The sequence below is a fragment of the Phycodurus eques genome, chromosome 1 (assembly GCF_024500275.1).
Source record: "Phycodurus eques isolate BA_2022a chromosome 1, UOR_Pequ_1.1, whole genome shotgun sequence".
Lineage (NCBI taxonomy): Eukaryota > Metazoa > Chordata > Actinopteri > Syngnathiformes > Syngnathidae > Phycodurus > Phycodurus eques.
Window position 1 is genome coordinate 35,887,362 of NC_084525.1, and position 21,600 is coordinate 35,908,961.

The 21,600-nt window shown below is 40.8% G+C and overlaps 1 protein-coding gene across 6 annotated transcripts; it reads left to right on the plus strand.

Moving 5' to 3' along the window:
* The first annotated feature begins 231 nt into the window (after positions 1-231).
* Positions 232-21,598, plus strand: LOC133409718 (protein phosphatase 1 regulatory subunit 12B-like). Of its 6 annotated transcripts, none has more exons than XM_061690134.1 (11): positions 232-325; positions 4,865-4,961; positions 5,071-5,202; positions 5,312-5,615; positions 8,365-8,554; positions 12,274-12,290; positions 12,565-12,691; positions 12,883-12,987; positions 13,647-13,697; positions 13,823-13,873; positions 17,386-19,430. In XM_061690134.1, the coding sequence occupies exons 5-11, from the start codon at positions 8,453-8,455 to the stop codon at positions 17,518-17,520; spliced, it is 588 nt and encodes a 195-aa protein (XP_061546118.1). In that variant the 5' UTR covers positions 232-325; positions 4,865-4,961; positions 5,071-5,202; positions 5,312-5,615; positions 8,365-8,452; the 3' UTR covers positions 17,521-19,430. The 6 variants fall into 6 exon arrangements, with proteins under 6 accessions (XP_061546118.1, XP_061546135.1, XP_061546127.1 ...); XM_061690151.1 differs by having other exon boundaries at positions 5,451-5,615; XM_061690143.1 differs by lacking the exon at positions 232-325 and adding an exon at positions 4,671-4,790.
* Positions 21,599-21,600: the final 2 nt, after the last annotated feature.

A 21,600-nucleotide genomic window follows, 5' to 3' on the forward strand; every position in this document is an offset into this window, starting at 1 on the left:
AAAGTGTGAGCAGTGAGTCTATTGTATAAATAATACAATTTATTATTTGGACAAGTGAAATCTGTATTGTTGAAATATGCCGTCTGTCTCAGTAAAGTGTATATCTGAATCACTTTGACAAACAAAAAGTCAGATTCGATTGATTTTGTACTGTATGTTACCACCCCCCATGCCCTTCCTTTCCCCTCCACGCTCTCTGTCCTGTTTCCGTCCATCTCTCTCCATTTCTCTCTCTCGCGCTCTCGCTCAGCCTCTCCCTTTCATCGCTGCTGCAGTGCTTCACTTTCTGACCTTCCGCTCGGAGCATGCGTGCATTGGTGCCCAGGTACGTTTCATAGGGACTTGTTCTTCCCTTAAATCTTTGTTTTTTAAATCTACAAAGTTATAGTTTCTGTTTTTTTTTTTTGTGGAAAATTTCCAAATCCTCTCTTAGGCTTGTGCAGGCGCTGAAGGCCTGCTAAACAGATGCCATGTGAGGATTTTACTACAGGAAGTGAGATTACATTCCCCATGATTAGCTTTTTTAAAATCATTATTTCATCAGGAGCCCGATAATCCCTGCAACTACTTGTACATTTTGAGGTGTAGCTCAAGTGAAGCTTTTTGTGTAATGTGACAGCTGTTCTTTCTATTACAGTGATAGTCTTTAATGTGAACTCTTTACTGAAGCCACTTGCTTTACAACATTTGAGGCTTTATCCTTGAATCCATGAATGTGCACAGTCATGTCAGTCCATAGCCACTCTAGTTTTGCGATGTAGATTCAGCAGAGTGCGCTGCTGACCAGCTTGTCGATTCTCAGGATTCAGTGATACTCCACAACAGGCCAATATACACTTTCCCAAATGTACGAGAACAGTGAGGTAAATTCTTTTATTTGTCCTGTAGAATGAAAACAGTTTGGTTTGGAATCAACAGATTATTATAAAATGAGCTCAGTATTTCATCTTTTATTTCACGGTACAGTATTTACATATGGATACGATACAGAGTTTAGAAGATGCATTATTTGTAACAAAACACCACATTCTTAGGAGAGCAAAAGTATTGGCACAGACAGACTAAAGATATATTAAAGACATATTATTTAGTTGTAAATCACTTGCTTGCAGCAACAGCAATAAGCCGATGTGACCCATGGACATCACTAAACTTTTGCAGTCTTGTTGCGTGATACGGCTTTCATGGCAGCCTCTTTCAGCTGCTGATTCTTCGGAAGCGTTTCTCATTTCAGTCTACTCTTTAGCGCGCAAATTGCATCCTCTGGAGTAGTGATTCCCAATCAATGTGCCGCTAGAGATCATCAAGTGTGTCACGGGACATTATCCAATTACCCTTAATTACCGTAATCTGAAAATTATTTTTAACAAATAGTATATCTTTGTTCATCTAGCTACTGTATGTCGGCGACATATAGTGACAGGCAGAATAATTACATGCTCTTCCACTAGATGGCAGATGCTACAATTAATGTGTGTACTCACGTTTACCATTCATATAATTGAATAATACATTTGTGTTCATCTAAACAGGAGAATATTTTACAGAGGTTGCACATTTTGGAGCAAATAGAGGCAATGTCATCACTATTTCAATATACTTTATGTGACTTTTTATTTTATTGGATTTTTTTTTGGCGCTGTGCTGTAAGATTTTTGGAATGTAAAATATCTGCCTTGGCTCAATAAAGGTTGAGGTATATTGCCGTAGGGATTAAGTCCGGGGATTGATTTGGAGGTCTGAAACATTTTACCCTTTGCTTGGCCTTCCTTTACCTCGCGCTAATTAGTGGATTGCATCTTCTAGAGTAGCATATGTACGTTCGTTATTGACAATGGCATCATTTGGCCTATTTTAGCAGGGCTTCGAACTTGTCAATTAACCTGAAATGCAGTGCAAAGATCCTGGCTGTTTAGATAAAAATGAAAGGGGTTATAGAGTGAACTTTATGCATGAATTCACACCATGAACCAGGAGCTGAGCTTATTCACTGATAGTTGTCATCAGTGAATAATAATAATAATAATAATAATAATAATCACTCCTCCACCCATATTGAACTGTAGGAATCAGGATGGATGAGTAGAAAGAGTCACAAGGGAGCGACATATACTGGAAATGTGAGTCTAAAGGATTTCACAGGGGACAAAAAATCCTTTGTGAAACAGTTTAGGAATCATATGTACCTCATTAAGGATATGAAATATGAAACATTTGTTTACTTATTTAACTTGCAATTGATTGTATTGATTAGAAAGTGGAGAGAACCAAGACATAAATATAAGCCAAATTAATGGGGCCCAGATATTTACAAGACTACTTAAATATTACTTTCTTATTTAATTCAAAAGTATTTGAGTGAGGTGGACACGGTGACCGACTGGTTAGCACATCTGCCTCACAGTTCTGAGAACCGGGGTTCAAATCCCGGCCCCGCCTGTGTGGAGTTTGCATGTTCTCCCCGTGCCTGCATGGGTTTTCTCCGGGTACTCCGTTTTCCTCCCACGTCCCAAAAACATGCATTAATTGAAGACTCTAAATTGTCCGTAGGTGTGAATGGGAGTGCGAATGGTTATTTGTTTATATGTGCCCTGCGATTGGCTGGCGACCAGTTCAGGGTGTACCTCGCCTCTCGCCCGAAGAATGCTGGGATAGGCTCCAGCACGCCCGTGACCCTAGTGAGGATAAGCGGAACGGAAGACGAATGAATGAATGAATAATTGAGTAATAATTTTATTCAACCATTTTGGTCACATATGCATCCAAAAAGTAATCTAAAGTATTTTGGAGCAAACAGTTATTGTGTTGTGAGCCAAAGTCATGTCATTAGCCTCTATTGAGCAGTTATGAATTAAATTTGTTTCAATATATCTTGATAAGGAAGAATTCACAGACTTGGAGTAATGTCAATTGAAAAAACCACACTTCAGCATCTGGGTCACAACATAGTGCTAGACCGATTTGACACCCTTAAAAACAGACGGCATTGATTGATGCTTCCAACCACCATGTAGCTGGCGATTGCAGCTGTTAATTTCATTTTGATTGCCTTGTTAACTCTTCGAAGGGAAATTTTTCTCTGTAATTCTTCATTCATTGAAAATGATGGGCTCGGCTGACTTTGTGACAACACAGTGACCGTTTTTGCATACAGTTACAATGTGTACATATTTTTTTGTCTTTTGAGGTTAACGCTGTAAACATACTTCCTATGTTTGGGTACTGTATGTTAAAAACAGACTGAAATGACACTACAAATCTAATGGTGACTTAGAACTTTAACACAGTATTGTATTGTTTTAAAATCTGTCCAAAAATCTGACAAAATAATTTCTCAGTCTTCATTAGCTGTTTGTGAAATATTGTGCTCGTGCGCTACATTCGCTCACGTCCTGTGTATCTCCTGGGGACTAAGCCCCCCTTGTCCACAAAACCTAGTGGTTCATGGAGTCTTCTGCAAATTGTAGATTGTGATACCTTCACTCCTACCCTCTAGAGGTTATTGCTGATGTAACTAATGCTCAGGGCCTTTTTTAGATTTCTCAGCCATTCAGCGTCTGTTCCTTGAAACATTTTGGGTTTTTTTCTTTAGGATATTCCAAATGGCTGTACTAACTATGGTCAGTGTTTGATTTTCAAAGAAATGTCCATCTTCAGCTTTTATCTTTGGTGTTTTTCCATCCATAGACACACCTCTGGTTTTCACATTGAGTACCCTTCTTACTGTTGTCTGCACAGGCAAAACCCAAATCTGAAACTGAGCGTAGACATTTAGCACTCTCGCCTCCATTTACAGTATATTGGAATGTTTTGTTTTTTAAATGAACGTCCTGTGTAAACTAGCAATTACTGCACAGAATATGACTTCTATTCAAAACCATATATTCAACGTTATCTAACATTCATCCATCCATCCATTTCCCATACTGCTGATCCTCACTATGGTCATGGCCGTGCCAGAGCCTTTCCCAGCTGACTCTGGGCGATAGGCATGGTATACCGTGAACTGGTCGCCAGCCAATCGCAGGGCACATATAAACAAACAACCATTAGCACTCCCATTCACACCTACGGACAATTTAGAGTCTTCAATTAACCTACCCTGCATGTTTTTGGGACGTGGGAGGAATGTAACATTTTTAGCTAAATGAAAAGCAACAACATGTAGTAATTTGACCATAAAATAAGTGCATCAAAATCCTGTATGCTGGCTTGTAATATAGAGAGCAGTGTCTCAAATTGTCTGCTTTAGTGGTCTATAATAAGATAAGAAGACAGGGCACTTCTTCCGTTTGCTCTACCATTATCGTTAGCGTTCTTGTTCAGAGTTGAGTGCAAATGATGAGCCAATGTTCATTTCGATTTCACACGATTTTAAAACCGTCAACTGACAGTCGAATGTTATTAGTGTTACCACATACAGTTTAATGATTTGAGCCTCACTTCTTTAGATTGCAGCTGTGAATTTGTGTCTTCAGTGGTACAAATAAAAAATAAAGTAACTTTCAACAGGGCTGTGTGTGCTTTAAGAAAAAAAGCCTGTACTCTATATGGCTTTTGTGGTAGTTTTTCAAATTTGTAAAAGAAAAAAAAACTGATTTAATGACAGGGTGTGATATTAGTGTTCTGTTCTGTAGGGTTGCAAAATTCTGGGAAGTGTGAGATAATTAACAGGAATAAACTGGTAACATGGCCGACTGGTTAGCAAGTCTGACTCGCAGTTCTGAGGACTGGGGTTCAAATCTCAAATGGACGGATGGATGGAAACTAGTAACATATCAAAACTGAAGGTTCGTATAAGTATATAGTATTGTAAAACTATGAACTTGCATGTTGTTGAAAAAAATCTGTGTGACTGTTCTAGTGCCAGACTTTATCTGACACCTGTCAGGGATGAAGAAGTAGAGTCTCAGAGGAAAGCGAAATCTCATCATGCCAGACAGACCCGCAGATCAACGCAGGTAACTTATGAATGGTGAACAAACGCCAAAACATCATGAGACTGTTTGTGCGCGTGTGTGTGTGTGCGTGTGCGTGCTTGATTCACAAGGCTGAGTAAATGCTCTGCAGGGTGTAACTCTGACGGACTTGAAGGAGGCTCAGAAGATCAACAGCCGCTCTGAGGAGTCTCTGCTTGATGGGAAAGTGGAGGATAGAGCAATAGAAACCAAAATCAGCCCAAGACGGAGTCACTCAGACGAGGTTGGTGAGAGTATAAAATAATTCAAGCTTTAACCTACAAGTGCTTCATTTCTATTTTTAAGGTTTGTTTTCATTAATCAGTGCATTGCCATTCAAAATGAATGTATAGCAGGGAAATATAAGACCCAAGTTACAAAGTGTTGCTGAGTTTACGGAAGTGTGCTGTCGGCCTTCGTTCACCACTACAGGCATAAACACCATCAGAGGTCATGTTTCTTATTTGTTATTGAGCATCCAAAAATGTTCAGTTTATTTGCAGTAGATGAAGCTTTATATGTGCAGTCAGTGGAAGGAGGTGGAGGGATGAAAATCAGGACCCTCTTGAAGAAGAAGAACAGCTAACATTTCCAAAACACAGGAGCTGACGACATGGATGTGATGGATGCGATGAATCAGGCGGCGCCGTCGCAGAGGTATGATGATCATTTATGTTTGACAAAACCGTGCAGCGATATCTACACTGACCCTATATTCTTTTTTTTAAATTACTTTTAATCATATAAGATCAAAAGTTAAGAACCTATTTGCTTTGGTAAAGAGCAGCTCTTGCAAGGGACATACGGTAACTGTCTGACATTTGGCACAATAGGTGCTGCATATGCCTTAATTATGTCTTTAATGACATGCGTTGCATGATACACAAAACAAAGGTAAAAAAACAACAACAGCAAAGACAAAAAACTCTCATTGGTTGAAAATTGACACTGTACATAAATGATGCAAGGAAGTTTGACGAAGATTTGAATTTCCAAATTTAGGCTTGAAGAGGTTTCCTTTTTCTGTTGTTCCGACTACTACCACTAGAGGGCAGTGTAGGACTTTTCCTCGTCAAATCCAGTTGAAAAGATTATACACAATTCGTCAAATAAAAACTGATAGAATGAAAGCCCTTGAGAAGAAAATTGTTTTATGGGATACTTAATTTTTAATGGAGGACGTAAAACCGATATCTACTTGTCAGTCACAAACGATATGATTCCACCAAGTACATTATCGCACCTTGGGATGACTCAGTTTTCATTATGGCCGTCGTTCCAAATTCTCATCCTGGTTCCTCCGTCAACCGAACGGCATCTGTGCTTCAAAGCGTCTAAGCTCTCATCTCTGACGCAACATTTGAAGATGCGCTGCAACCGTAGTTGTGAAGCGCATGTGCTTTCAACTTGTTGTGCCGCTTAACATCTCACAGAGGACCCGGCTCCCCTCCCTCTAAGTGGCTTTGCTTCTTCACATCACATGGCTGAAGTGTCTCAGCATTCCATACCATATTGGGCAAAACGCAGGAACTCTCTGCGTAGTCTGAGCCTTCGAATCAGAGGGATCGCCTCCCTGCTTTTACCTTCTTAGCTGATACTGTGCTATGTGGGTGAACTTTGACCCTGAACACCTCCCACTACTAGGGATGAATCCAGCAGCACTGTGTCAAAGAGCATATTATAAATGCCCTTCACAGTATGGAGGGAAAGCGATTTGTTTCCTCGGGAGCTGACCTCAGGTCAGAGCATCAGCTGCTCTCCGCGGTGGCATCAGAAACAGAAATCAGGCGGTGGTAACATGAGAGTCTCTCAGCATTACTAAGAGGACTATATCTGGCTGCGATAATCACAGCCAGGCTTCATCTGTAGAGTGGCTGTCTGCCTGTCACCAGCGCCCAGCTCTGTTTGGTTCCGCTGCGATCCCAACAGATTTTCCACATTGCTTTTCCTGTAACAAAGAGGACGACAGGTGTAGATAGATTCATCTCTGTGATCTCGCCACCTTGGAGGTGTTCAGTCATGTCATCGAGAATGCTTGGACAGCTAATGCATCTGGCAGGAGATGATCTTATCAGATCTTGTACAACGTGCATATGACTTCATCACATTGCTACCGAATCTTGGAATACATGAGAATGTATGTAGTACATATGTAGAAATGACTGTGTGTCTCTCCACCTATTGGGGGTGGGGTCAGCCCATGGACGCTCCAGCTGCAACCTTTAATAGTCTGCACCAGTGCCAGCCGACTTCACTCTCTGTGTACACAATGAATGCCATCGCTATTATTCAGATTTGGAAATTCAAACACAAGTTATGGGTCCACATTTTATACCATTATGTCGATGGTTGTAAAGAACTAAACAATCTTTCCTGGAGCATCTTAACACTGCATTCTTCCTATTCCCTACATCATTTGGCATTGTCATGTTTTATCTTTCCAGATAATCTGTTTGCCCTGAACAGTGAAAAATGACATCAGCATGCAAACCTCACTATATATGGAAGACAGCAATGGGCCAAGCTGTTGCAAACTGTGGGCGAGCATGTGTGTGTCAGAGTGTGTTAAATGGAACACTCTGACATTTCGAGTTTTGACCCTAATGGCATTCTGGTCGATCAAAAATGTGTTTCTCAACTGCAAATTTAATGATAGTCTATAGAAATACTCCAGATAACAATAAAGGAATCAGGCACTGCAGTCAGACATGGAATAAACCACAATTTGAAAAAGTGTAAAAGGTAGTTCCTATGCATGTATGATTTGCATACTTGGATAAAAAAAATTTTGCAAAAGGGAAGAGACAAATTAAAAGTAAAGCTTGACTCAGTAATTCCTCTCCATCACCTGCCAGGTAGACTGGAGTAACTTGTCTCCTGGCGGCTGCTGATGTCTCCTTAGGTGACCTTTTTGATATTCCTAGATGAAAACTCTGGACTCTTACTCTGTGCTCCGCCTCCTCTGTGCAGTCCCGCGCTTAAATGGACAATTTTAGGCCTCAGTGGCACGTCCCTGTTCAGAGCCTCTGGCACGACGCCACAGAAAGCTTGGGGGAGAAGCAAAGCGGAGAGGAGGGCTGGGACGGTGAGCGAGCCGTGAAAGACGGAGGAGGGAAGAGAGAGAGTGAGAGAGAGAGAGTGCAGCAGATAAAGAGAGAGTATAACTTTTAGATCATAGGAAGAGGCAGCACAGGAAGAACTTTTGGCTGCTTTCTTTTGGGCCTTTTTACATGTCACAGGCATCTGTGTTTACAGGCTGAAGAAAATGAGAGATTGTATCATATCTTTGCTGAAGGTTTGCATCTTTATCCAGTTATTAACTCACTACTGAAACTTGGAAGAAGAGGAGAAGGAGCAGAAAGTCTTTCTAAACTGGGCCACAGCTCTCACACCTGTTTTCCCTAAGGATTGCCTGGAGGGCCACCATGGGCTCTGGTGCTTGAGGGAACCTTTACATCTGTTATCTGGAGATCCAGAGAAGCTGTAGGAGGGAGATGTCATCCTACTTCCCCCGCACCAAAGACCTGACTCGTACCAGGAGGTCAGTCACCGACTCACCGCCATCGTCTCCATCCCCTACAGACAAAAGCTTTCGAGTAAGAACCTTCCTTCCTGAGAAAATGCATACAGCTTTTCTTTCGTCAACCATGCAACCTGCATGAGGTGTTTGCAAATTAACTTTGTCTCTTCAAATCCAACCATACCGCACTGTCCATCACCATGGTAAAGCCAAAGAAAGCGTTGTTTATCCTTGAGGCGTTAACGACGGATTAATGCACTTGACTGGGGATTTCAAGTAAAGATTCAGGCTAAATCTTGATCAAACTTGAAAGCAAAAAAATGTATGCTAAGGATTTGTCTTTAGTGGAATCGTATTGGAGTGCTACAAGCATTCTTTTTTTTTCTATTTTCTGATTTTCTCGTGCTATTCTGTCGTTCTATGTACAATGGGCCATCAAAGAGTCATGGCAGCTGAAATCAGTTTGTGGAAAACAAAACTTTCCTTCAGCAATTTCCTGTTATTTTCCCCACTCTAAGTGGACTGACTATTCTCAGTGGGCTACTGTGTTTGTCCGTGCATCTGTGTGATTGTTAAAGAGACAGAGGCATCAAACAGCATGGAGTTTTTTTGCTCCTCCAAAGTTGTAGAGCTACTACAGACTCAGTGTCCCAAGTCCCAAAGTGTGTCGTGGAACATAGGCATTCATTTGCTGTATTGATTGTTGCAATACTTCTGTCTTAGGAGTCATAAGAATTCTACAAAAGTCATTGGAACTATCACAATTTTGTCAGTTTGCACCCTAAAGATGGGTTTAGAGCAGGTAGGTGGGCAGGTAAACACAAACATTTTCCAACTGTAAACTCCAACCAGTTCAGAAGTTTGAATGTTGTGACAGAAAGGAGGAAAAAAATACACTTGGGCAACTTGTGAGTTTGTGTGTGGTTACCATGGTGATGATTAAAGGTTGCTTTGAGTCAGACAAAGAATCAGCTGAGAACACCAATACACAGAAACAAACTTAGTTTGACAGTGTTAACAGTGCTAAGCCAAAGCTGATCATTAATATCTTTGTAAATGTGCAATTTTTGGAATGTGGGAGGAAACTGTAGTACCCAAAGCAAACCCAAACAAGTAAAAGGATAGGATTCAAACCCCCAATCTCAGAACTGTGAGGCAGATGTGCTAACCACTCACCATACATCATAATAGAATTATATTTTAAACAATAAAGGCATACTTGAGGTCACTGATGGTGTAGTGGTGCACTCGCCTGACTTTGATGCGTGCAGCGTGGGTTCAGTTCCCACTCAGTGACGGTGTGAATGTGAGTGCGAATGGTTGTCCGTGTCTATATGTGCCCTGCGACTGACTGGCGACCAGTTCAGGGTGTAGTCCGCCTTTCGTCCAAAGTCAGCTGGGATAGGCTCCAACGCCCCGTGACCCTAACCAGGATATGCGGTTGAAAATGGATGGCATACTTGAATTATATTTTTCCAATTATAATACATCCAAAGCGGCACGGTAGCCGACTGGTTAGCACATCTGCCTCACAGTTCTGAGGACCCGGGTTCCAAGCCGGCCTCGCCTGTGTGGAGTTTTCATGTTCTCCCCTCTAGAAACTTTCTTCTGTTCGACTCTGATTCTCAATAAACTTCAATTACGATACTAAGAAACCACAGCGGAAGCTTAAAAACTCCACTGTGACACAGTGAAACTGTTCCGGCATAAAAGGGATACAGATCCTCCATTCTGCTTGACCTAACAGCCGAACAGGACACACAAACAAACAAAAAAATTACTGTATGTACTTCCTGCCATCTACAAATTGTAATAGAAGACCATTCATTTGTTCTGTCTGTCACTGTGCCTCACTGGCATAAATAGATGAGCAAAGATACATTATTTATTGAAAATATATATTTTTTGAGGCGGCACGGTGGGCGACTGGTTAGCACATCTGCCTCACAGTTCTGAGGACCGGGGTTCAAATCCCGGCCCCGCCTGTGTGGAGTTTGCATGTTCTCCCCGTGCCTGCGTGGGTTTTCTCCAGGTACACCGGTTTCCTCCCACATCCCAAAAACATGCGTGGTAGGTTGATTGGAGACTCTAAATTGCCCATAGGTGTGAATGTGAGTGCGAATGGTTGTTTGTTTATATGTGCCCTGCGATTGGCTGGCGACCAGTTTAGGGTGTACCTCGCCTCTCGCCCGAAGATAGCTGGGATAGACTCCAGCACGCCTGTGACCCTAGTGAGGATAGCGGTGCAGAAAATGGATGGATGGATGTATGCATGCATATGCATCCATACTATTCTAACTGGTTGCTCATCATTGCACACGTACCGTTGCTACAGTGTGACCTTGAACATGTACATCGGTTGCACACAAAATGTGGTAAACTGATGTATTGTATATTATTTCATTATTTTTGAGGCAAAGAGGGAAAAATTCCCAATTTGCCACATTTTAAACATGTGAAACCGATGTACACAATTAAATTTGGGACTTTTCCCCAGTGTAATCCATTTAAAAACAATACATTGTATCTATTGTAATACATTAATTGTATATATTTTTCTTGTTTGACATTTCCTAGCTCTGCTAAGAGTTAGCACAAGCGCCAGTTGGTTACTTAGAAGGTCATTTGGATGTTTTGAAGCAGAGTGTGCCTTTCTCTTGCTGTCATAGTATTTTCTTATGTAGAAAGAAGACACATTTGGGCTAAAATTGATGAGTGTCAGGGGAACTTTGTTTCTTTGACCGCAAGTTGACAATATTATCTCTTGCTGTGTGTGCGGTGTCACACACACCAGCTTCTGAATGACAAAAAGGCAGATGCACTTTAAAAATATTTTTGAGGCAGGTAACCAACATGCTCTAAATCACCTCGATGGCTTTCTTTTGTCCAACATTGAAAGATTTAGCGTGTGTGGGCTCTCTGGAGGGGTGGAGGCCTGTGTTTGGGCAGCTCTCTTCAAACACATGACCACATAAGGACACGCGGCATTGACTCAGTAGTGTAAATACATGGTAACGAGTCGCTCCTTTGACGCCACAAAACATATCCCCACACGTGACTAAATCTTCACCCTTTTGTTGTAAACGCTGATTTCGCCCCTGCAGAGAATGTGGTGTAAACGTACATGTAAATGTGCTTTTTAGTGTTTATAGCAAACAGAGGTGTTTGAATCAGTCGTGTAAAATTCTTAACTCTGAAGGAGAAATTGCAAACAGATCAGGGATCAGTGGGGCCTCGCTCCTGCCATTAAATGGTCGTAAACATCCACATACAGTACGTGTCAGGTTTTTTGTTGGGCAGTGGATAGTCATAACATCAACATTCGTTTGAAGATGTGAACACTCATAAAACAGTCGTCATTGAAAACATGCAACCCATCTAACAGGCATGACAACCATTAAATTCTTTTGTGAAAAGGAAACTACTTCAGCATGGAATCACATTAGGCTACATATTTTGCAGCACCGACAAAAGCTGTTCCTGGATATTTCTACAATCTCTTCTTCAAAATGACTTTTCATGTGATGATGTCATCTTTATGCAATCGGAACGTGTGAGAGATTAACCGGCTAACACTAGCCAGATTTGACCTTTGTGAACTGTAACAGCACTGAATTCCCTCAAGGATTCTATGTACTCTGTTGTAATTTACCTGGAGGTTATTCTCAGAATGGAAAGTACGTATTTCTTCTTGATCTAAAATAGATTAACAGATACATCTGGCTCTAACCGCACTTAATTGTTTCCAGTGTTCTTAATGAGCCCCAATTGAATGGCTTCTTCTTTGTTTTTCAGCATGACAGACTGTCAAGGTAAATATTTTTTTCCACACTTACACAAATATGAGGGTTAACCCTTAAAAGGGCTCTTGTCAAAATACAATAAAAATCTTTAAACTCCAGAAATGTAGTAATACTTTTTCAAACGTCATGAATGCTTTTAAATGTTTGTAACAAATATATACAGCACCAGTATAATATTCATTGAATTTAATTACAACTCCTTGCATGCACTCTAAAGGACTAAGCGCTAACTAAAGTAGCATTGTGGGAATGTGATGTGCTGGATACTGCATGCTGCATGCAGATTCGACTCCAGTGGGGAGAATGTGTCTGACAGACTGGGCAGGACCAGCTCCTACACTCGCAGGGAGACCAGGCTAGCTTCACTGAACAAACAGGAGCAAGACTCCACAACCAAAGACTATAAGAAGGTGAAACTTAGTAATATTCAGTGCTTTAAAAGTGGTGATACTTGATTCTTCAGAGATTAGACTATTATGTTAAAAAAAAAAAAAAAACACATTTGATTTTAAATAACAAGCGGTCGAGAATGAATGGTTGTTTTGTTTCTATTCCACATATAGTTCATATAACATGTTTTATGACGTTTGCTCTTCATCAGATGTATGCAGAGGCGCTACAGGAGAATGAGCGTTTGAAGTCCAGGTTGCAGGACAGCAAACAAGAACTTGTCCACATTCGTTCCCAGCTGGAAATAGTGACTCAAGTAAGTGACTTAATCAATGTGGTTGTCATCTTAAACCCAGTGTCCAAACTTGTTCTTCCAAGGGCTACATGCAGTAAAATCCAACAATGGAAGGGCCTCTTTGACATTCTTCACCTTTACTTTATTTAACACACAAACTATCCATCAGTGTAGGTAAAGATAACGCTTGATGCTATGAGATATTGGTTCCATATACATCATACTGTATATACTTATATATATATATATATATATATATATATATATATATATATATAAAACACCTAGTTGATGAAGCAAATAGTTAAGGATTTTTAAGGATTTGAGGTCGCCGCAGCCCTGCATCCCACTAGAATAGATCCGCCCCTCTACCGAGCAGCAGGAGAATCATATCTTCACCGTCAAAACCAAAAAAGAGCAATCTATACTAAGCATACCTTGACGGGGACTGGAAAGTGGAGCAAACAATCGCAATACATGCTGTTTGCTGCTGTAACAGAAACATCTTTATTCATCAGAGCATTGTGAATAGAAAAGTTATTATTTTAAATTGTTTATTATTGTATAGTTCTGTATTTCTTTAAGTCTTAACAGTGAATTTCATGACACCTTGGCGCACTCACATTTCTTGGAACATTCTCCTCCATGATGCCATAATAAAGCAACACTCTTCTTTGTAGAGACAAGACAGGATAACGGAGAAATCTACTTTGCTCGAATCTGAGAAAAAGGTCAGTCTTTGCAACAGTCATGTATTTTATTTCACCATTCTCCTTTGCCACTATAAGGAAGTATAGTATGGTTGTTTCTTTGTGCTCTTCTGACACAACCTATTTTCTCACCTTTTTATTTGCAGGAAAAACATGCCCTTGAAAAAAAAGTGTCAGGCATGGAAGAGGAAATGAAGGTAGACTATGTCAATCTGTAGTGTATTTTGCACTAACTGGGTTTAAGTTATGGTGTCTTATCAAATGATAGCATGAGACCTTAAAAGTGTACACTTTCCATCCATCCATTTTCTATACCGCTTGTCCTCATTAGGATAGCGCGTGAGCTGGACCAATATCCCAGCTGACTTTGGGTGAGAGGTGGAGTATGTCCTGGACTGGTTGCCAGTCAATTGCAGAGCACATATAGATAAACAAGCATTCATTCTCACATTAACACTGATGGACAATTAGTCTTTAATTAACCTAACAGGCATGTTTTTGGAATGTATCCAGAGAAAACCCACGCAAGCGTAGGGAGAACATGTAAACTCCACACAGAAAGGAGCCAGGACCGAGATTCAAACCCCGAACCTTAGAACTGTGAGGCAGAGGTGCTGCCCGCTGAGCCTATCTTGTACAAGCGGAGAGAGATTTTTTTTCCAAGTGTTCTACACACAAATGAGATGTACATACAAGTAGTTGCCCAGGTGGGTTGGAGCCAAGGAGAGAGAAGGTTAAAGCTTCAGGCTCATTAGCCACAGTGCTCTGCTGGGTCACTTCCTGTCAGGCTAAGGAGTCTACGCCACTGTTCCGCACCTCTGCTTATCCCACTGATGGGGTTGAATGTTGTGACCTAGTTCCAGTTGAATACCAAAGCCAGTTCAATAGCGAAAGACATGCTTTTGTGAGACATTCCTGCTCTGCACAGTGTGTTCCACTTCACAAAGAGACAACAGTGCAGCAGAGCTTGAACGCCTGTGCAGTTTCCGCAGGGTGTTACAAATGTTGTAAGATAACACTGATGCAAAGGTCAAATATAGCATTACTCATAAACATAATTGACAGGACTTTCAAGCGTTCATTCCCCCCTACTTTTTAGAGCTGTTTGCAATCAACATTGTCAAACACTAATTTAGTCTTTGCAACCACATCCAAAAAACAGAATGGTGAAAGGAAACCTAAATAGTCACAGATCAAGATGAGGAGCAGGCTAGCATTAGATGTTTGACATCCATGTTGTCATGGTTCCCTCAGCAGGACCCCCCACCGCGGTTCCGCTGTGGGTACCAGCCCTGAGGGGAGGGGGTGGGGATGGTGAGTGGTCGCCATGACACCTGAGTTGAAGAGCAACACCTGCCTGTCACCTAATGTGATCGTTGTCCGTCAAAGACTGGGGCATGTTTACACGTCTTGACACAATCAGCTCAAAAATCTGAGCACAAACCTCACCACTCTTTCACAGCCTCCCAGTCAGCCTTTTACACTACGCCCTTCGAAAATCTTACATCTTCTTTTGAAACATACAGGTCGTTAAGTATTCCGACAATGACCGTGTTTTGATGATCTTTCTTTTGAATACTACCACAACAGATTTACAAATGGAATAATTCAGTCTGATTAAAGTGTGGACTTTAAGCTTTAATTCAAGGGGTTTCACAAAAATATGCCATTTACCATTGAGCAATTAGAGCCATTTTGTGCGAGAGTAACTCAATTTCGAGGGGCTTGAGAGTATTTTGGACAGTCGACTTCATTGTAAATATTATTGTCATTTTCAATACTTGGATGATACTGAATGACCTTGAGTCAATGGATGTAAATTTGACCAGTTCCTCCATTAGTTACCACGCTTAAGATGCTATGCCGGGCCTCTACGGGAGCCACCTCCAGTTGTTATTCCTTTTTGGATCCTTCTTCTCTTCACTTGTGTCTTCAGTGAGTGAAAAGCATGCTCTGTCGGCCTTGTATTGGACCACTGAAGAATATTTAACATGTGCATTTGCCTTCAAATAGTCGAGATGTATTCACTTTTTATTGTCACTATCACAGCGTAGCGTAGTAAATACGCCTCACAATTCATCCTATAACCTCTGTCTCTCAGGCTTGAGCTGTCATATCTAGTCGATGTGTATGAAATGATGAACCTTGCCTAGATGAGAGGAGAAATGTCTTCAAAGACGACCAGAAGAGTCAACGTTCGATTCAATGCCCTCAGAATGAAATGACCTGGGTGAATAAGAACCTTCACAGGCATGTTACTTCTGTCAAGTAACATCATCAATAAGCAACGAGCTAGTTCCATATAGTTGCCAACACCAAACACTTCATTGACACATGATGTTGTTTATATGAGCCTGCATATTTCCTTCTCCATACATTCTGGTACAGCTTGACCTTGGTTTCATCTGTCCAAAAGAATTGATTCCAAAACTTGGGATTTGTTTGCACTTGGTTGTCAAGCCTTCGTATTGACATTTCTGAAGGCACGTCATGATTGTAGATTTTGACAATGATACGTCACCTGTCTCCAGAGTATTGCAGCATTCTCTTGAAGTTGTTTTGTTTCTTCAGGAAAGCATCTGGCTATCATCTACTTTAGTTGTTACTGCAAGTTAGTGAAAAGCTAAATTTTCAAAGGCATAACGAGGAATATTGTTCAGTGGCCAACAAGTCAGTGACCTGATTTCATGCCAATAGTGCATGCTTTTCACATACTGAAGGCAAAATTGAAGGCAGCAAGAGCAACAAACAAGCAGCAGGTGAAGATGGCCACAGTGGATTTTCATCCAAGTATTAAATATGGTTATATTTATCATGTGAAATTATGAAACATCTTATATTAAACCTGAGTATCTACACTTTCATCAAATCATAATTGTGAACGATAGTTGAATTTAAATCCATCGTGGTGGTGTAAGCAAAAGGCAAAATCATAAAAACACCTGTCCAAATACTGTATGAAGGACTTGAGATGTCATTGAACGCACAAGCTCACGTTTGCACAATATTAAGATGATAATGACACAGAGCATCAAGAATTTTCGTCACCCCCACCCCGCCTCCTTGCCAAGGGCACTTCTGCAGAAAATGAACGTTATATGCATGACCTGTTAAATCGGAAACAAGGGCATTGCTTTAAATCCCTTATATAATTGTACTGTATTTCTGAATTGTAAAAAGCAGCCAGATGTCCTTCTCATTCCTCACCCTCGACCGCATTTGTGTCTGCAAGCGTGCTTTGTGTGTGCTAGCTATGTGTGACTGTGTACGCGTGTTGGCTAATGTGTGTGTGCTGAGTGAAGTATCGTCAAGAATTGCCTCAAATCTCTGGAACAAATTTGGGGTTCATCTCAATGAGTCAAACCAAGAGATGTTTAAACATACCTGTTGAAATGGTTCTAAGTCATCAGGCTTGAACTATAACTGCTCATGTTCAAATGAATAGGATTATGATTCCTTGTTTTATTCATTTGAAATTAACTTTTAATATCACCTTTAGCATGCAACCAACCACTTTCTTGAGCTCCCCTCATGAGTCACTTTGCTTGTGTTTTGGATTTTCGTCCTATTTCTTTTGAAGCCCCCCACGTGTTTTGATTTTGCGTCCCTCAGGTCTGTTCTTCGTTGAAGGTTTCTTTGCACACGCATCCTCTTCCTTGCACGCCTTTTCTGTCCTCTCCTCTCTGTATCTTTCTCGTCCTCTGTGCAGGCTTTCCCTGCTCTGGCTCAGGCCCAGGCCTTGCGGAGCGTCAACGAGCGTCTCCTGGCCGAGAACAGAGCCTTCCTGCGCGCCCTCGCCCGCCTCTCTGAGACTGCCTCTATACCGGAGACAGAGGACCTCTGAACTCACTTGTCCTCCTCACATCCCCTTCCTTAGCAACACAACTCTCCTTTTGGTGCCTCCACAGGCCCTTCATCCTCTGCTGTGTTTCTTTCAGGCAGGTTGTGCACCGCTCACCACCTCCTAACCCCTCTCACGCTGCATTTTTCAGTGCATTATTTTATTTTTTCAAACTCCTTCTCCTTTACCACTCTAATATCATAAACCTCATTTTAAATAGTTATCGACAGGTAACATTTTGTTACATTTACGCTCAATTTACGCATTTTGTTACATTTACGCAAGTCATTGATCTGCTCAAACATAAGCGGGTCCAGTGTAGCCTGACTGTGAATCAATGAGATGTTGTTTGTTGCATGATAAATCTGGGAGATTTTGGGTCAGTCTACCATGTCATCATCATCATCATAAGTCTTTATATCCAACAACTCGTGTTCAAGTGAGCATCAGTCACTTAATAAATGGTTTAGCTCATGTATTATGCAAGTGAAAACAAATGGTATTTAAGGAATAGTTTCACATTTTGCCAGAATGGGGGCAAAGTTCATCCATCCATTTGCTATACTGCTTATCTCATTAGGATTGCAGGTTAGCTCTCAGGGTTTTGTTTTGTTTTTTTAATGTGGGAGGGAATGTGAGTAATCGGCGAGAACTCACACTAACACAGAAAGAACACACAAACTAAACACAGGAAGGCCGGAGCCGCGATTCGAACCTTAGAACTGAGGGACAGGTGTGCTCACCCCTCGGCCACCGTGCTGCCGGCATCATAATCCGAAATAAATGTTGCCTCTTTACAACATGCAACTGCCCTTAAAATGACAAAAGTGTCAGTGTCTCTCAGCGGCTGAGTGAGAGAAGCGGCAGGTAGAACACTGTCAAATGAATTTGCGGTGACCTCGATGATGTCAATGAAAATGAATAGGGTTCTTAACATTTGTGAGATGTCATGTGCTACAAGTCACCTTTACGTTCCTATGTACTCATGTTACTCTGCAGGGACGACAACTAGAATTTATGTTTGCCTCTTTGCCTGAGAAATGATTGAACAAAGTGACTTTTAATGTTGAAACGTGTACAGTGAGAAAATCAAGCATCAAATCAGTGACTTGTGATTTTCTCACTGTAAATATTTTGATGAGAACATGACAGAGAAAATCCCGTGACTAGAGATTTGACACTGATGACTCAAGACGGCATGACTCATAAGCCAAGTGTGTAAATATACAGTATTTGTGAGTGAACAATCAAAATCATAACATTGTGTCGAGATGACAGTCCTACATGAACTGTGTCCTATTTAAGAGGCTGCGTTTCAAGAACAATGACATCATAACAGCACGCAAAAGTGGTTCTGATTTTAAATTTCCTTTCGAATGTTTGCAGCTTCAGTGTTTCAATCCGTTACAGTATCCCAAGATTCTTTTTGTGCTACTGTTAAGTCCTGGAAAATCTTTCAAGTTTTGACAACACCAAGTGCAAGCAGTGTTTTTTTTGTTTTTTTACTCAATTAAAACTTGGCAGGACGTTGAAAACTTGAAATGTTATCATGTCTCTTTGCTCATTTGACCAGTTTCGGTGGTATGTCCCTGAGAACAAACGGTTATTGTGTATCTCCAGCAGAGAGGAAATACTTCGGCAAAGAGGTTGTTTATTTTTAGTCATTGCTCCTTGTGAGGGACACGACCTAGATTTTTAAGATGTCTTCTTGTCTCTCTCTTTGACCTTCTTCTTACAAGTTCCTCCTCACTGCATGATCGTGTACCATGAAGCATGTCCATGTCGCTCGGCTTTAAACGTCACAGGAAATTGCTCGTGGTGAATGAGGTTGTTTTGGTGTGACTGTACCATCATCCGCTTTGCATTTTACAATCCATGCAACTGTGATCTTCTGATTTCATTGCTTGCATCGACTTCCCCAGGGCTTAACAGAGCTCAAGACGGACAACCAGAGGCTCAAGGACGAGAACGGCGCGCTCATTCGGGTCATCAGCAAACTGTCAAAATAAAAGGATGTCACAACCTAAAGCTCCTTGTTTGCGGATGTTCAACACATTTATGAAAGTTCTTGATTCCCGCAATCAAGTAATCTACTATCTGATCCAGTGTTAAGGTTAATGGGTTTACAATATAATATTATCCAGCCCTTATTATTTCTGAGGACCATGCGGGCAGCTTGATTGATATTTGAAAATCTTTGATATTATATTTTGATATCTAATAATTGCATGGAGATACCCCGGCATATCACATCATAGTGGTTGCGCCACTGTGGACTACAAAAAAAATATGTACAGTATATGTTTTCTTAATAATGAAAAACTAATTGGGTTCTTAGGCGAGTCAATATTACAGAATGGCCACAGCAGAATGACTACAATAGCCAAGGGATTTTCAAGCATGTAGTTTTAAGATTCAATGGTTGCTCCTCATATTACATTGGCACTTCAATTCTTAGAAATATCAATACAGTACAAAATGAGGTATTGAAATGATCCTCACAAGGTGACTTCACAAGAATTTTACTGAAGGTTCACTTTGTTGTTTTTTTAATGATTATTTAAAGTGTTTAAGTTACCGCAGCTTATTCTGTGAAAGTTCTACTGAAATATAATGAGATGCAAGAAGGTTTACAAAACAATTCACATAGTTCACACTATTTTTCCTGCCCAGACTAATACATTTTAAAAAATACATATTGTTGCACAGATGAACAGTGCTAACCCATTAATTAAATTCTCAGTATATTGAAATCGCTGCAGTTGGAGGTATGAGTGAGCCTCATGTTTGCTGGATTCTATTTTCAGCACTTCCAATGTGTTTCATATTTGCCAGTTTGTTCCTCCTTCAGCAGAGCCAAATTGCGACACAAAGGGGTGAAAGATGTTTTACATATTTATTTATTTTCTTTGTTCGCTTCGTTTTCATTTCACAGGCAAGCCGCATGCACCTGTTATTCAAAAATCACCAAATCCACCAGCATATTTATATCTTTCACAGGAGATTTATTGATATTAAATGGGAAGCACAATGCTATGTCACACTTTTGGAGGACCACGAGCAGTTGTCAGTTTGCCATGTGTTGCTATTTTGTTTGTGCATACTCATAGTTTCACCATGAGCAAGATCAGTCAGTTGCCCTAAACATTTCTTCTTCCATTATTGTTAGCATTAACATAAACTCGGCTAAGATAAAATCCCTTTCCCTGATCGTGTTCGAAGTTTTGCACCGTGCAATTAGCACAACTGTCGTGTGCTGAATGCTACGAGAGAATGCAGTCTTTTCTATTTAAACGTATTAAATGCACATTTTGGTGTTTCCACACAATTCATTAAAACTGTACTTGAACAAACCAATTGTTGTGTGAGTGAATTTTAGCAGTCAGATAAAGCGGGGTACACACATACCAAAAATCAGGGGAAATGTGAGCATTTACCCTCCTACCCCTTCCGAACAATGTCAGCAAAGGCCTGATTATTGGATGTCTCTAAAGATTATCCTGGTGTGGGGTGTATTGCTCCCCCAACGGTTAAGGCCGACAATCGTAGCTGTTTATCCTGTTCAATGTTTCTAATGGACAAATCCTTTTGTGTGTAGTTAACACTGAGTTCAGCTGAACAACGGACTCTGTGATTTTAATGTGCAATGGCGGAAAAATAGTCAAGTCGGAAGCGACCTGATGCTGGCATTGTCGCTGGACGTCATCAATGGGAGAGCAACTGGTTGAGTGTTTTGAAAACGTGTCTCCCAAGTCATTACAAAAAATTTGCAACTGCAATGTTTTTAGCTTTCTTTTTTTCCACACCTCCTCCTTCTTCTTGGTTTTTTTTCCGGCAGTGTTGATGCTATGTGCCACCATGGTGCCTCTCACAGATCACTCTTCTGATAGGTTGTTATTGTATGTTGGTCGGACAATATGTTATTTGGCATGGTGTGTTGGTCATCTTGAGTACAAGGCAGTAAGTAAGTACAGGTGCCAGTTTTAGCCTTGTCATGTGTGGCAACTCGTCATTTAAAAAACTGGTTAACATGTTAAAGATTGGTATGTGTGTTCTTCACGTAACACAATTGCACCACATATT

Bases quoted from the DNA above. Each gene is read 5' to 3' on its own strand.
- LOC133409718 (XM_061690134.1), top strand. From the start codon at position 8,453: ATGTCATCCTACTTCCCCCGCACCAAAGACCTGACTCGTACCAGGAGG. The intron at 12,988-13,646 runs GTAAGTGACTTA...TCTTCTTTGTAG, and splicing joins AGCTGGAAATAGTGACTCAA to AGACAAGACAGGATAACGGA. The intron at 13,874-17,385 runs GTAGACTATGTC...TCCTCTGTGCAG, and splicing joins GCATGGAAGAGGAAATGAAG to GCTTTCCCTGCTCTGGCTCA.